This window comes from Nerophis lumbriciformis, linkage group LG07 (genome assembly GCF_033978685.3).
Source record: "Nerophis lumbriciformis linkage group LG07, RoL_Nlum_v2.1, whole genome shotgun sequence".
Lineage (NCBI taxonomy): Eukaryota > Metazoa > Chordata > Actinopteri > Syngnathiformes > Syngnathidae > Nerophis > Nerophis lumbriciformis.
Genome location: NC_084554.2, coordinates 39613144 through 39630271, shown reverse-complemented (window position 1 = coordinate 39630271; position 17128 = coordinate 39613144). Strand labels below are relative to the sequence as shown.

Below are 17128 nucleotides of genomic sequence, written 5' to 3'. Positions count from 1 at the left end.
ATATATACACACACACACACACATATATACATATATATATATATATATATACATACACATATATATATATATGTGTGTGTGTGTATATATATATTTATATATATATATATATATATATATATATATATATATATATATATATATATATATATATATATATATATATATATATATATATGATATGTGTGTGTATGTTACTCATCAGTTACTCAGTACTTTAGTAGTTTTTTTACAACATACTTTTTACTTTTACTCAAGTAAATATTTGGGTGACTACTCCTTACTTTTACTTGAGTAATAAATCTCTAAAGTAACAGTACTCTTACTTGAGTACAATTTCTGGCTACTCTACCCACCTCTGTGTGTAGGTATATTTGAGCTAATTTAGTTACCTTTACTTTCATCCTCTTTGTATATAATTTAGGTTTGCATGTCTCATGACACATTATCTGTATGTAATATTGGCTGCATTTCTGATAGTTGTTTGTGTGTCATGTTGTTCCAGACCACAGGAAACATTACCCAGCTTACAAAGATTGTAATAAATCTATTAAAAGAACACAGCCTGCCATTTCCTTTAACTTGGACACACACATCTATACCTTTGGCCATTAAAAACCAGTAATTTCCAGGAGTTATCTCACTTTCTGAGTAGCATCTGATTTACTAATGGTTTCTAATGTTGTAAAAATGTGTAGAATAAATATTACATTTCACCATTTCTGTCAACAAAGATTTGCTTCAGCCTGCGACACATAGTAATTTTGATTGTAGGCTATTATAGCTAATATGGACACTTACGTCAACTGTTGCCTTCATTTTAAGACGTATTATTTTTTGTGGCTCCAGACAGATTTGTTTTTTGTATATTTTGGTCCAATATGGCTCTTTCAACGTTTTGGGTTGCCGACCCCTGGTATAGCCCTTAATCACAAGTGCCTCAAAGGGCTTCACAAGAAGCAAGGAAAAACTCCTAAAGACAGGCAAGAGTTAGAGCTTCTAGAACTTCTGAATTCTCAAGGCTCAGAAATTAAAGGTTTTAAATGATCAATTGCCCCAAAGTTTTTGTTGTCAATCATGAAGTCTGCCATGATTAGTAATGTTGTTGTCGAAGGGAAAAGCGAACGTTGTGATCCGTCTGTGAAATGAATACACCGCCGTATGCCTAAAATTAGCAAAATACGTAAATATTACAAGTTATTATGAATGTGCTTATTACTACATTACATATATACTTTCAGTGTGTATATAAAACGTTGATGGAGGCTTTTAGATGTTTTTAGAGCGCTTTATAGATGTTTTTAGAGCGACTCCTATCAAGTTAGAACGCATTAAAAAAAGAAAACCATACATGTGCTTGTCTTACATAAAAAAAAGTGCAGTTCCCATCTAACTTACGCATTGTGAGCTGGCCAGATTGACTGATGGACGGACGGACCGATTGATTAGCATCGTTGTCGTTTTAGTCACAAGACAAGATTGCAGCCAGATTGTTCCTGTAAACAGACCAAGCTGCACACTGCAAAAACTGAAATCTAAGTAAGATTAAATATCTCAAATAAGGGTGATATTTGCTTATTTTCTGTCTGATAAGATAATTCTTCTCACTAAGCAGATTGTATGTTAGAGTCTTTTACTTGTTAAGGGTTTAGGTCCTAAATTATCTCAGTAAGATATTACAGCTTCTTGCTGAGATTTGATGACCTAAATTGAGTAAAACATGCTTGAAACTAGAATATCAACTGTTGCAAAGCTGTGTCATCAAGTATAAAACTGCTTTTTCAAAGTAATAATTTCTTATTTCAAGCATGAACAAAAAAAAAATCATGATTTTGACACAATTGTGTCGCATAATTAAAACAGATGACGTTTTATTTTCAATGAAACAAGAGAAAATGCGTACTCATATAGTAGTACAGTTGGCACAGTACAGTAAACTGACAGTTAATATTTAAACATTTAACATGTGACATTTCAAACTATTTTGAACAGAAATAGTTCATGCACATTCAGGTAAATTGCTATATATATATATATATATATATATATATATATATATATATATATATATATATATATATATATATATATATATATATATATATATATATTCCTTGCACACTAATTGACTAAGAGAGTACGCACTTGGCGTGATGATGTCATGTTATCGATGGAAAAATGCATTTTTAGACAATATGATTTGCCTGAGCGGCTAGGAAACCCCAAGAGTAACAAGCGGTTGCCTTGTTGCCTTTCCATTAAGAACAATAACTTTGTTTTTAGTGTAAGTTTGCTGGTTTCAAGAAATGTAATGCCGAGCGCATATCATTATGTCAAGATAATGGCACTAGCATGTACTTAATTTAAGAATATTTTTCAACATAGTGAGAAAAAAGGTCTCTTTTTTTTTTTTTTTTCTACCAAGAAAAGTGCACTTGTTATTAGTGAGAATATACTTATTTTAAGGTATTTTTGGGTTCATTGAGGTTAGCTAATTAAGGACCGCAATGTCCCTTTGGGACAGAGGACCCTATTGTATTTGTAAGGTTTTATTATTATTATTCCGCCGCCTCTTTGAGCTGTAATTTGACCCCCTTAACATGCTTCAAAACTCACCATATTTGACACACACATCAGGACTGGCGAAAATTGCCATCTAATGAAAAAAACAAACCCCAAAACTCAAAATTGCGCTCTAGCGCCCCCTGGGAAGAAAACAGATAAAACTGCCTATAACTTCCAGTAGAAATGTCGTAGCGACATGAAACAAAAACCTCTATGTAGGTCTCACTCAAACCTACATTTCATACACTGTCACCCTTCAGCAAGAATCAACAGGAAGTTGACAATTCTCCCTTCAAAACAAAAGTTTTGTAAAAACAGTCATTTTTGCCTCTTTGAGCTATAATTTGACCCCCTTAACATGCTTCAAAACTCACCAAACTGGACACACACATCAGGACTGGCAAAAATTGTGATCTAATAAAAAACCCAACCCCAAAACTCCAAATTGCACTCTAGCGCCCCCTAGGAATAAAACACAGACAAAACTGCTCCTCGGAAGAAAACACAGACAAAACTGCCTGTAACTTCCAGTAGGAATGTCGTAGAGACATGAAATAAAAAACCTTTATGTAGGTCTCCCTTACACCTACATTTCATAAATTGACAACCCCCAGCAAAAATCAACAGGAAGTTTGCAATTCCCCCTTCAAAACAAAAGTTTTGTAAAAACCGGTCACCTTTTTTCAAAAATGATCTCCTCTGAGCACGTTTGTCGTGTCGGCTTCAAACTAGCACAGGAGAGAGAGAACCCTTCTGATTAAAAGTTGACGAAATAGTTTTAATTACTGCTCCGGTTTGGATTTTATGTGCCGTCAAAGTCGGTCCCGTCCATCGCTGCTTGCAGCTTTAATTTTACTTGTTTTGGAAAGTCTTGACAAGCACATTTTTCTTGTTCTATTGGCAGATAATTTTCCTTAGTTCAAGTAAAATACCCATAATTTTTTTTTTTTTTTTCTTGTTTTTGAACACTGACTTTTTGCAGTGTACTCTATTTACATATACATATCCTCGAAATGCCGGAGAATGTTCGTTGAGGCCTCTTTTTAAAAAATCTGTCTGGATTGAAGGGAGCAAAATGCAATAAGCTATTTCAAATATAAGTGTACCTCCGTCAAGCTAACAAGTAACCTGTCAAATCTAAGCTAGCTCGTAGCTAGACATAGTCACTTAGTCTGTTCTTGTCTCTGCCGGTGGTGTGGTGTTGAGATGGTGTTTTTCTTTAGTTTTTTGTCAATGCATGGTACAATCGCATGTTCACATTATGTGTCATTTATTGCTCATTTTTTGGTTTTTCGTTGCATTTTACATTTGTAGCTGTATGTAAAAATGGCGCAGCTGAAGTGGCAACTGATTAATTGAATTGATTGAAACTTTTATTTGTAGATTGCACAATACAGTACATATTCCGTACAATTGACCACTAAATGGGAACACCCGAATAAGTTTTTCAACTTGTCCACGTTAACCAATTCATGGTACAAATATATACTATCATCATAATACAGTCATCATGCAAGTTAATCATCAGAGTATATACATTGAATTATTTACATTATTGAATTATTTACTGGTTGCATCAGCTCTGTTTTCTTCAATATGTTTTATGTCATGTGTGTTTTTTAACTTATTTTTGATGAACTTTTTTAATCTGGACTGCAACCACATAATGTCCCCATTGTGGCTTTATTAAAGTCCATGCTATCCTATCCTAGCTAGATGCACTGCAAAAAGTCAGTGTTCAAAAACAAGAAAAAAAAAAAAAAAATTAGGGGTATTTTACTTGAACTAAGGAAAATTATCTGCCAATAGAACAAGAAATTTCGGCTTGTCAAGACTTTCCAAAACAAGTTAAATTAGCTAACCTCAATGAACCCAAAAATACCTTAAAATAAGTATATTCTCACTAATAACAAGTGCACTTTTCTTGGTAGAAAAAAAAATAGACCTTTTTGCTCAATATGTTGAAAAATATTCTTAAATAAGTAAATGCTAGAGCCATTATCTTGACATAATGATATGTACTCGGCATCATGATTTTTTTTAAAGTACCAATGATTGTCCTCTGCATTTGACCCATCCCCTTGATCACCCCCTGGGAGGTGAGGGGAGCAGTGGGCAGCAGCGGTGCCGCGCCCGGGAATCATTTTTGGTGATTTAACCCCCACTTCCAACCCTTGATGCTGAGTGCCAAGCAGGGAGGCAATGGGTCCCATTTTTTATAGTCTTTGGTATGACTCGGCCGGGGTTTGAACTCACAACCTACCGATCTTTTCATGCTTGAAGTAAGAAATTGTTACTTTAAAAAGTAGTTTTATACTTGTGTTAATGACACAGCTTTGCAACAGTTGATATTCTAGTTTCAAGCATGTTTTACTCAATATAGGTCATAAAATCTCAGCAACAAGCTATAATATCTTACTGAGATCATTTAGGACCAACACCCTTAAAACAAGTAAAACACTAACATAAAATCTGCTTATTGAGAAGAATTATCTTATCAGACAGAAAATAAGCAAATATCACCCTCATTTGAGATATTTAATCTTACTTAGATTTCAGTTTTTGCAGTGTGGATGGACTTTAGAATTAGATTTTAGCATAGTTGTCAAATGTTGTCTTGAGTTTCTACCACTAACCAAAGATGGACAAAAAACTTTGCTCATAATACACTTTATCAGTCAAAAATCTCTTTTACTTTAATATTAACCACCAAAATAAAACACTGCACAAGAAAACACACAACTAGTTGTCTTACGTATCACATTCCTTTGCACACGTATACAAAAAGGTTTGATCCTTGTCTTGGGAGGGGGGTTTAGTGGTGTGGTAACCATGGAAACAACCGTATAAACGGATGGCTATGACTCACTCTCATAAAATGATCCCTCACGCACACAAAATACGGTGTATTTTTTTACATAAACATATGCAAAGTCTCCTGTCAAGTGAATGCAAAAATGCCTCAAAGTGAAAATGAACTTTTGCATGGAGTTGCTGCAGATGTTCATTTATGGGAAGCGGCGCAGCGTGGATTATTGATGGGTCACGACGCAACCATTTACAAAAGTAAAGCGGCAGGGAAAATCGGTTGAAAGCCCCACGGGCCTGTTCAGAGCGAACGTGACCGCTGACCCCGACTTGGTTCAGATTTGATTCATTATGAACACAGAAGAGTGAGGTCGCCCGCAGACAAGACAGAACTCCCACTCGATCGGCGGAGAAGCGGGAAGAGACGAGCCGCAGTGTCCCGTGAATAGCTGCACTGGGTTCGTTCGGGATAACTCGCACAGACACACACACTGCATGCTGACGTGTGCGTTTTGGCTGCAGCCAGTCGCCGAACACGTCCAGAGCGTGTTTTCACAGTCGGAGGAACCGGCCTGTAAGCCCACAGGGGTGGGGGAATCAAACCCACTCAAAATGTGTGGATCCGACTTCCGCAGCTTCACCCACTCGAAGCTCATCCTTCTGATTTTCAACGCAGATGCCGCATTGTTGCAAATCCGAGCTTCCCACGAGGAATGTGGCATTAGAAAATAAACTAAAAGGAAAGAGATTATTATGGGCCTGCTGCAATGCCAGCACCCATTCACAGTGAATGCAGCCCATATTATTATTGCTCATACTTCAAACTTTATTATTCTCGTTCCGCACGTTTCGCCATACTTGCCAACCTTGAGACCTCCGATTTCGGGAGGTGCGGGGGGCGGGGCGTGGTTAGGGGCGTGGTTAAGAGGGGAGGAGTATATTTACAGCTAGAATTCACCAAGTCAATTATTTTATGTATATATATATATATATATATATATATATATATATATATATATATATATATATATATATATATATAAGAAATACTTGACTTTCAGTGAATTCTAGCTATAAATATATATATATATATATATATATATATATATATATATATATATATATATATATATATATATATATAAGAGAAATACTTGAATTTCAGTGTTCATTTATTTACACATATACACACACATAACACTCATCTACTCATTGTTGAGTTAAGGGTTGAATTGTCCATCCTTGTTCTATTCTCTGTCACTATTTTTCTAACCTTGCTGAACACCCTCTCTGATGATGCATTGCTGTGTGAAATGCACTAGATGGCAGTATTGTCCTGTTTAAGAGTTTCACAACATTGCTGTTTACGGCAGACGAACTGCTTTACGGTAGAGGAAAACACGTCACTCAGGTCCGCATGGAGCTGGAGGGGGCGTGTCCTCCAGCTCCGCCTGAGTTTCGGGAGATTTTCGGGAGAAAATTTGTCCCGGGAGGTTTTCGGGAGAGGCGCTGAATTTCGGGAGTCTCCCGGAAAATCCGGGAGGGTTGGCAAGTATGCGTTTCGCTTACACTTAATACGAGACGAACCGACCAACGAACTCCCACATATGTTATACCATCGGAAAGGGGGCTGTTCGCGCCGATTACGGTACTTTAAATTGGGACCATTTCGTTTTACCATGGAAACGCTAATCACGAATAAACGAAAAAAATGGGCCACTAGAATGGGTACGCACCTTTATAATGGTGGATATTTCCAGCAGAACGCTCCAAAAAGGCAAGATTACCTCCTTTTGTAGCTCAGCCATACTTTCACGCAGCACTCTATGTGACACTTGTTAACTGTTAGCGAGTTAATGTTAGCATGCTAGCATGTTACCATTAGCTTGCTAAATTTTTGAGCTTCTTTTGCTACTGTTTAGCCCAGAGTCATATGTGGTATGAGACACTTGTTAACTGTTAGCATGCAAACGATAGCATGCTAGCAAGCTAACTTTTTCATCTATTTTTACACTTTTTTTTTCTATTTCCGCAGCCATACACCTTTGAGTCGTATAACTTGGACGGCACGGTTGGGAGAGTGGCCGTGCCAGCAACCTGAGGGTTCCTGGTTCGATCCCCATCTGCTACCAACCTAGTCGCGTCCGTTGTGTTCTTGAGCAAGACACTTCACCCTTGCTCCTGATGGGTCGTGGTTAGGGGCCTTGCATGGCAGCTCCCGCCATCAGTGTGTGAATGTGTGTGTGAATGGGTGAATGTAGAAATAGTGTCAAAGCTCTTTGAGTACCTTCAAGGTAGAAAAGCGCTATACAAGTATAACCCATTTTCCATTTACCATAACTCGGTATATGAAGCATGCTGACTGCTATCATGCTATCGTTAGCACACATGCTAAGTGTTAGCATTTTTATGCAAACATGCTACTGTTTTAGGCTAGCTCTGTGGCTCTCTTTGTACAGTTACACCTAAAACTCACGGATTCAGACACTCGGCACCATTTAATAAGTACCGTATTTTTCGGACTATAAGTCGCAGTTTTTTTCATAGTTTGGCGACTTATACTCAGGAGCGACTTACCGTATTTTCCGCACCATAAGGCGCCCTGGGTTATAAGCCGCGCCTTCAATGAACGGCATATTTCAAAACTTTGTCCACCTATAAGCCGCCCCGTGTTGTAAGCCGCATCTAACTGCGCTAAAGGAATGTCAAAAAAACAGTCAGATAGGTCAGTCAAACTTTAATAATATATTAAAAACCAGCGTTCTAACAACTCTGTTCACTCCCAAAATGTACGCAAATGTGCAATCACAAACATAGTAAAATTCAAAATAGTGCAGAGCAATAGCAACATAATGTTGCTCGAACGTTAATGTCACAACACACAAAATAAACATAACGCTCACTTTCTGAAGTTATTCTTCATTCATAAATCCCTCGAATTCTTCTCTTTCAATGTCCGAATTGAAAAGTTGGGCGAATGTGGGATCCAAAATGGCCGGCTCCGTCTGGCGCTGTCTCCCTGTCTTAGTGAAGGTGTGTTCGCCTTCGGTCATCCATTGTTCCCACGCAGTTAGCAGTCTAGCTTCGAATGCCCTGTTGACACCAATATCTAGCGGCTGGAGGTCTTTTGTCAATCCACCCGGAATGACGGCGAGTATTGAATTAAGCGCGTAAGCGTGTCTCTTAATGTGATGTTATGAGCTAGCAAATATAACAACTACACTACCCAGCATGCAACGATAGTGACGAGCATGCGCGGTAGCCCTGAGAAGCGTTGTTGTATGTGCTGGCATTTAGAATGTGGTTATGAGCACGCTGTGAGTAAACGTTGAGAACTCAGTTAACACGCCTCGTCTGCATTATTTATAATTAGACAGACAACACACTTAATAGGAGCCATTTTGGGGTCTTTACATAAACACACAAATGGAAATGAAACGTCACATATCCCAGCATGCACCGCGCGCTTCTTCTACGGGGAAAAAAGATGGCGGCTGTTTACCGTAGTTGCGAGACCTAAACTTTATGAAAATTAATATTAATATTAACCCATATATAAGGCGCACCGGATTATAAGGCGCACTGTCAGCTTTTGAGAAAATTTGTGGTTTTTAGGTGCGCCTTATAGTGCGGAAAATACGGTATGTGTGAAATTATTAACACATTACCGTAAAATATCAAATAATATTATTTAGTTCATTCACGTAAGAGACTAGACGTATAAGATTTCATGGGATTTAGCGATTAGGAGTGACAGATTGTTTGGTAAACGTATAGCATGTTCTATATGTTATAGTTATTTAAATGACTCTTACCATAATATGTTACGTTAACATACCAGGCACGTACTCAGTTGATTATTTATGCGTCATATAATGTACACTAATTCAGCCTGTTGTTCACTATTCTTTATTTATTTTAAATTGCCTTTCAAATGTCTATTCTTGGTGTTGGGTTTTATCAAATAAATTTCCCCCAAAAATGTGACTTATACTCCAGTGCGACTTATATCTGTTTTTCCCCTTCTTTATTATGCATTTTTGGCCGGTGCGACTTATACTCCGGAGCGACTTATAGTCAGAAAAATAGGGTATGGCGGCTTCCGGCGACCCCCGGCCAGAGGTCCAGGGCACAGATAGCAGGCCCATCAAAATTTTCGCGGGAATTTTCTGGTTTAACATGTGCTTCACTTTTCAAGGCTGCATCAACACATTCCAGGGACTTGGGGCAAAAGTGTGCTTGAGGACCCCCAAAGTGCATTTCCTGGCATGTTTCTGTGCGCATCCTGTCACTTTCAGGTTAGCGATAGCCCCAATTTCGCCAGAAAGTTTGCCAGTTTGGTACTATATCACCACACTTTAACACCAGGCTGTAGCTGTGTTTCGATGGGACTAGATGACGTTTTTGTAGAGTTTTTATGTGAAACTATTCAGGTAAAAGTTACAATTAGAGATGTCCGATAATATCGGCCGGCCGATATATCGGCCGATAAATGCGTTAAAATGTAATATCGGAAATTATCGGTATCGTTTTTTTTATTATCGGTATCGTTTTTTTTTTGTTTTTGTTTTTTTTTATTAAATCAACATAAAAAACACAAGATACACTTACAATTAGTGCACCAACCCAAAAAAACTCCCTCCCCCATTTACACTCATTCACACTCATTCACACAAAAGGGTTGTTTCTTTCTGTTATTAATATTCTGGTTCCTACATTATATATCAATATATATCTGTCATGATCCATGTCCCGGATCATGTTTTATGTTCTGTTAGTTTTGGACTTCATAGTTCCTGTTTTTTGTGTACCCTTGTTTGTTTTAGTTACCATGGTTACTTATTATTTCTACCTGCCTCTGATTAGTGTTTGCCCGCTCACCTGCTGCCCGAGCACTAATCAGAGGCATTATTTAAAGCTGCCTTGCCCACCAGTCAGTGCTGGAGTATTGTTTGTTGTATGCTGTGGACTCCCTGTTTCATGCAATGCTTTGTTCATGCTTGTTTTCTGGAGATACCATAGTTCATGCTGATGATTTCATGCTTAGTTCATGCTGCTCGTGCCTTGCCAAGTATCCATCCCATCCATTTTCTACCGCTTATTCCCTTTGGGGTCGCGGGGGGCGCTGGAGCCTATCTCAGCTACAATCGGGCGGAAGGCGGTGTACACCCTGGACAAGTCGCCAAGTAAGTTTTGTTTATTTATGCCACAGTTAGCGACTTTTTGTTTCATGTCCATAGTTCAGGCTAAGTGTTAGCTTTTGTTTCCTGCGTTAAGTTGTGCCTTCGCCTTGTGCGCTTTTTTGTTTTCACCTTTTTTTTAGCATTAAAACCATGTTTTCTTGTACACCGCCTGTCATCTCTGCATCTTGGGGTTCGTCACCTCCACATCATGACAATATCAATACAGTCTGCAAGGGATACAGTCCGTAAGCACACATGATTGTGCATGCTGCTGGTCCACTAATAGTACTAACCTTTAACAGTTAATTTGACTAATTTTCATTAATTACTAGTTTCTATGTAACTGTTTGTATATTGTTTTCTTTCTTTTTTATTCAAGAAAATGTTTTTAATTTATTTATCTTATTTTATAAAAAATTTTAAAAAGTACCTTATCTTCACCATACCTGGTTGTCCAAATTAGGCATAGTAATGTGTTAATTCCACGATTGCATATATCGGTTGATATCGGTATCGGTAATTAAAGAGTTGGACAATATCGGAATATCGGATATCGGCAAAAAGCCATTATCGGACATCCCTAGTTACAATGTTTCCCGCTCATAAATCTTAAGAAAAAAAATACATTAATCTACCCCCATTTCACCAGGAGGTACACATTTGTGAAGACATTTACCATGATAATGCCTGTAAGTGCATGCCAGGCCTCTAGCTGCAACATTATGCTGAGTTGACGTTGGGGTTTCCAAGAAGTAACAGGTTTGATTCTATCACGTGACTTTTGAACGGAATTAGAGGAAGTGGTGGGCCACCAAACCAATGTAACTACTGTGCAGCGAACTATCGGAGTACGCAAGGGGGGCCTAGATCTTATTATTAAAAGCAGACATAAGCACAACATTTACACACTGTTTACACAGAAACGGTTCAGTTTAGAGTTACAGTTGACGTATGTTTCTGGTTTTAGGCTTTAAAATATTTTACAATTTTTTTTTTTTTTTTATCTCTTGTATCCTGTTTTACGAGAAAGTACTTTTGTGAGCTGGGCATTGTTTGTTTACATTTTTCTTGCATTACATACAGTATTTGTTAAAGCCATAAAGCCCCTATTCTACCAGGAAGTACATTTTTGGCACCAAATTACAACCATTGAAAACACTGTAATGTGCATGCCAGGCCACTAGTTGGCGATGTCAGTTTGAAGCAACATTGTGCTGGGTCGACATTGGTGTTTTAATGAAGTAAAACGGTTTTGAGTGTTTACACAGAAACTGTTCAGTGAATACTTTTGTGTTTTCAGGCTTTAAAAAAGTTACAAAAAATGTTTTTTTAAATCAATTGTAGCCCATGTTTTACAAGGAAATGTTTTTTGCGAGATGTTTACATTTTATCTTTTGATTACATACCATATTTTTGTGAATCCATTAAACCCCAGGAAAACCAGGAAGTATTGGTACCAAATGCTGTAATATTCATGTCAGGCAGTATCGCTTTAAAACAACAACAACATGACTTTTTAAAAATCAACTTCGCTAATGTTCCACCAGGAAGTACCATATTAGCTCACTGAAAAGTGATGCAGTGTGCATGCCAGGGCACTAGATGGCAATACCGGTATCTCTTTAAAGTCACACTATGCTACCGGGTCTGTTGCTGTTTTTATAAGGTAAAACTGCAGTTTTCAGGGTTTACGCGGAAACTTTCAGTTAAAAGTCAGACTTTGCGATTGTCTGCGTTTGTAGGGTGCATGCTGGGTAAAAAAATAACATTTGTATGAGTTTCTATTAGGTTGTACTGTAACGGTATTAGTATAGTACCGCAATACTAATGAATCATATTCGGTACTATACAGCCTCTGAAAACTACCGGTACACCACCCCCTCTAGTCGATACTACTATGATTATGTCGATATTTACGAGATTTACGTCGTTTTTTTTTTTTTATTTATATTATGTTTATAAACTCAGTAAATATGTCCCTGGACACATGAGGACTTTGAATATGACCAATGTATGATCCTGTAACGACTTGGTATCGGATTGATACCCAAATTTGTGGTATTATCAAAAACTCATGTAAAGCATCCAAATAACAGAAGAATAAGTGATTATTACATTTTAACAGAAGTGTAGATAGAACATGTTAAAAGAGAAAGTAAGCAGATATTACCTGTAAATGAACAAGTAGATTACCACTTGTCCTTATGAGTTGGGAAATTGTGTTAGATGTAAATATAAACGGAATACAATGATTTGCAAATCATTTTCAACCCATATTCAGTTGAATATGCTACAAAGACAACATATTTGATGTTCAAACTGATAAACTTTTTTTTTTTGGCAAATAATCATTAACTTTAGAATTTGATGCCAGCAACACGTGACAAAGAAGTTGGGAAAGGTGGCAATAAAATTGATAAAGTTGAGGAATGCTCATCAAACACTTATTTGGAACATCCCACAGGTGAACAGGCAAATTGGGAACAGGTGGGTGCCATGATTGGGTATAAAAGTAGATTCCATGAAATGCTCAGTCATTCACAAACAAGGATGGGGCGAGGGTCACCACTTTGTCAACAAATGCGTGAGGAAATTGTTGAACAGTTTAAGAAAAACCTTTCTCAACCAGCTATTGCAAGGAATTTAGGGATTTCACCATCTACGGTCCGTAATATCATCAAAGGGTTCAAAGAATCTGGAGAAATCACTGCACGTAAGCAGCTAAGCCCGTGACCTTCGATCCCTCAGGCTGTACTGCATCAACAAGAGACATCAGTGTGTAAAGGATATCACCACATGGGCTCAGGAACACTTCAAAAACCCACTGTCAGTAACTACAGTTGGTCGCTACATCTGTAAGTGCAAGTTAAAACTCTCCTATGCAAGGCGAAAACCATTTATCAACAACACCCAGAAACGCCGTCGGCTTCGCTGGGCCTGAGCTCATCTAAGATGGACTGATACAAAGTGGAAAAGTGTTCTGTGGTCTAACGAGTCCACATTTCAAATTGTTTTTGGAAACTGTGGACGTCGTGTCCTCCGGACCAAAGAGGAAAAGAACCATCCGGATTGTTATAGGCGCAAAGTTGAAAAGCCAGCATCTGTGATGGTATGGGGGTGTATTAGTGCCCAAGACATGGGTAACTTACACATCTGTGAAGGCGCCATTAATGCTGAAAGGTACATACAGGTTTTGGAGCAACATATGTTGCCATCCAAGCAACGTTACCATGGACGCCCCTGCTTATTTCAGCAATACAATGCCAAGCCACGTGTTACATCAACGTGGCTTCATAGTAAAAGAGTGCGGGTACTAGACTGGTCTGCCTGCAGTCCAGACCTGTCTCCCATTGAAAATGTGTGGCAATATGAAGCCTAAAATACCACAACGGAGACCCCAGGACTGTTGAACAACTTAAACTGTACATCAAGCAAGAATGGGAAAGAATTCCACCTGAGAAGCTTAAAAAATGTGTCTCCTCAGTTCCCAAACGTTTACGGAGTGTTGTTAAAAGGAAAGGCCATGTAACACAGTGGTGAACATGCCCTTTCCCAACTACTTTGGCACGTGTTGCAGCCATGAAATTCTAAGTTAATTATTATTTGCCAAAAAAAAATTAAGTTTATGAGTTTGAACATCAAATATCTTGTCTTTGTAGTGCATTCAATTGAATATGGTTTGAAAGGGATTTTCAAATCATTGTATTCCGTTTATATTTACATCTAACACAATTTCCCAACTCATATGGAAACGGGGTTTGTAATTTTGACAAAATAATAGAATGATAAATGACACAATATGTTACTGCATATGTCAGCAGACTAAATTAGGACCCTTTGTTTGCTTACTTACTGATAAAAGACAAGTTGTCTAGTATGTTCACTATTTTATTTAAGGACAAACTTGCAATAATAAACACATGTTTATGTACCCAAAGATTTTTTGTTAAAATAAAGACAATAATGCAATTTTTTGTGGTCCCCTTTATTTAGAAAAGTACCAAAAAGTATCAAAATAATTTATGTTGGTATCGGGACAACACTAATACATTGTAAGGTTTCCTTATGAAGAACCCTGAAATATTGCAAACAATTGAATAAAAACAATTATGGACTCCTTCACGTAGATTATAGTTGAGACGTTTTTTTGTGGCCCCCTCTACTTAGAAAAGTATCGAAATAATTTTGGTACCGGTACCAAAATATTGGTATCGGGACAACACTAGTTTGTATGGTAAATGACCCCTATATATTTTGATAGTGCGCTCCCTCACTCGTTTTTTTACATCCTGAAAAGCCCAGCTGTATTGCGTTTGTCACTGCAACAAAAATCAAACTTGTCACCATTAAGTCGGGAAAAAAAGTAATTTTAAACATCAAACAGGCTCCTCTTTCTGTAATGGCATTGATGACATAATTGGCGATTTAGCAATCGATGACTCGGCCATCAGCCCTGCTCTGCACCCTGGGGACGCTCCTAATGAGGAATGTCACAGCCAGGCCTGTGTCATCCACAACACAACACACACACACACACACAGACACACATAGAGTGAATGCAAACGTGTCAACATCTGCAACTCATCATCCCGTGAAAACCTCACGCATGCAGGCGCCTCTCATTTTGCTTTAAATAAAGCATGGCGGAAAAAACATAAGATTGTGTGTACACACACACAACACACATCGCAGCACCCATAGGTGGGGAGGAAGCACCCATGGGTAGGGGGGGGGATTCTGCAAGGAGAAGGGGGGGGGTGTTGTTTAAGTAGGTGGAAAATGGTGCACCTCACCCATTTATGTCTCCTCGGTGCTCCTCTATACGTCCGCTCGGTACCGTGGAAGGCGATCGGTTCAGGTATTCTCGCGGCTTTGTTGAGCACCGATCCACGCAGCCTCCTTCTTCCCCCCCAGCCTCTACCAGAGATCCGCTACAGCGGGAGGAGCGTCACATGAAACCATATTCCTCCTTCCTCTTTTTTTTCTTTTCTTTTTTTTCTCCCACCCCACGCCAACGTACCACAGAGGACGCAGAGCGCGCGGCCGAAAACGGGAAGCTGGCGTTGTCTATTGTGGTGCCTTCGCGTACCATCCGAAACCTCAGCTTTCCAACAATTACCGTACTTTTTTTTTTAATGTCGATCAATAAACGTTATCATTACATTATTAGCGCGATTGGAAGGAACTAGAGGGGGGGAAATACAAGCGATATGCCAAAATATGCCCTTATTACAATAACCACAGTACAATAATTACAAAATGAGTGATAAAAAACAACTGTTGTAGACTACACTAAATCGTGATACTTGACTTATTTAGCCACTCAACAGGTTTTATAATCCGTTGTCATTGTGTCCACTGCTAACTACAAGCAAAATAAACAGCGCCCTCTGCTGTCACACTCACACAAAAGGCCCCCTAAAGGCAAAATACTTTCTTGATCCCTTGGCAGGAAATGACTTTGCTTCACCAGACACATTTACAGAGCCTGTAATAAGGACAAAGGAATAATACAACAAATTAAGTGCTAAATATATATATATGTATATATCCATCCATCCATTTTCTACCGCTTGTCCCTTTTGGGGTCACGGGGGGTCGCTGGAGCCTATCTCAGCTGCATTCGGGCGGAAGGCGGGGTACACCCTGGACAAGTCGCCACCTCATCGCAGATATGTGTATATATATATACATATGTATATATACAGGTATATATACACACGTTAGGTCAGGAAAAAACACAGAGGCTATATCATCCCTACAAGCCTGTTTTTGCAGGTTTCCCTGCTCAAACAGGCTTGTAGGGATGAAATAGCCTCTGTGTTTTTTCCTGACCTAACTTATATTCCGCTCTACCCCGGTATTAAGCACTGTCTAACGGATAAACCACAGAAACCTTGACTATATATAAATGTATACATATAATATATAACACATGATACATGTATACTAGGAGTGCTGAGAAAAAAAAAGATTCACATTGAAATTGTGATTTTTAATTCTATCCAATTGTAAATCTATTCATAATTTTCGAGAATTGATTCAGGCTCCAGCGACCCCAAAAGGGAATAAGCGGTAGAAAATGGATGGATGGATTTTAAAAAAATGTTTTTTTAAACGTTGAATATTTCTAAATATTTGAAACATTGAACAGTTGTTATTTATATGAATATTATTATTGATACAGTTAATTTGATACATTTTAGTTTATTTGGGTATAAGTATTGATGGCAGCATGGTAGAACAGGGGTTGGTACGTGTGCCTCACAATACGAAGGTCCTGGGTGTATATATATATATATATATATATATATATATATATATATATATATATATATATATATATATATATATGTATATACATACACGTTAGGTCAGGAAAAAACACAGAGGCTATATCATCCCTACAAGTCTGTTTTCGCAGGTTTCCCTGCTCGAGCAGGCTTGTAGGGATGAAATAGCCTCTGTGTTTTTTCCTGACCTAACGTGTATTCCGCTCTACCCCGGTATTGAGCACTGTATAACAGATAAACCACAGAAACCTCAAACATATATATATATATATATATATA

At 38.1% G+C, this 17128-nt stretch overlaps 2 protein-coding genes across 5 annotated transcripts in view; one reads left to right on the top strand and one right to left on the bottom strand.

The window, feature by feature from the left end:
* The window catches only part of sh3kbp1 (SH3-domain kinase binding protein 1), a 73910-nt gene extending 58294 nt beyond the window's left edge, over positions 1–15616 (bottom strand). For all 3 annotated transcript variants that reach the window (XM_061965132.1, XM_072913517.1, XM_072913518.1), the window contains exon 1: positions 15350–15616. In XM_061965132.1, the coding sequence (XP_061821116.1) occupies positions 15350–15353 (4 nt within the window). In that variant the 5' untranslated portion in view covers positions 15354–15616. The remainder of the gene's footprint in view (positions 1–15349) is intronic.
* The window catches only part of tfr1b (transferrin receptor 1b), a 90709-nt gene that overhangs the window by 47401 nt on the left and 26180 nt on the right, over positions 1–17128 (top strand). The window lies entirely within an intron of this gene.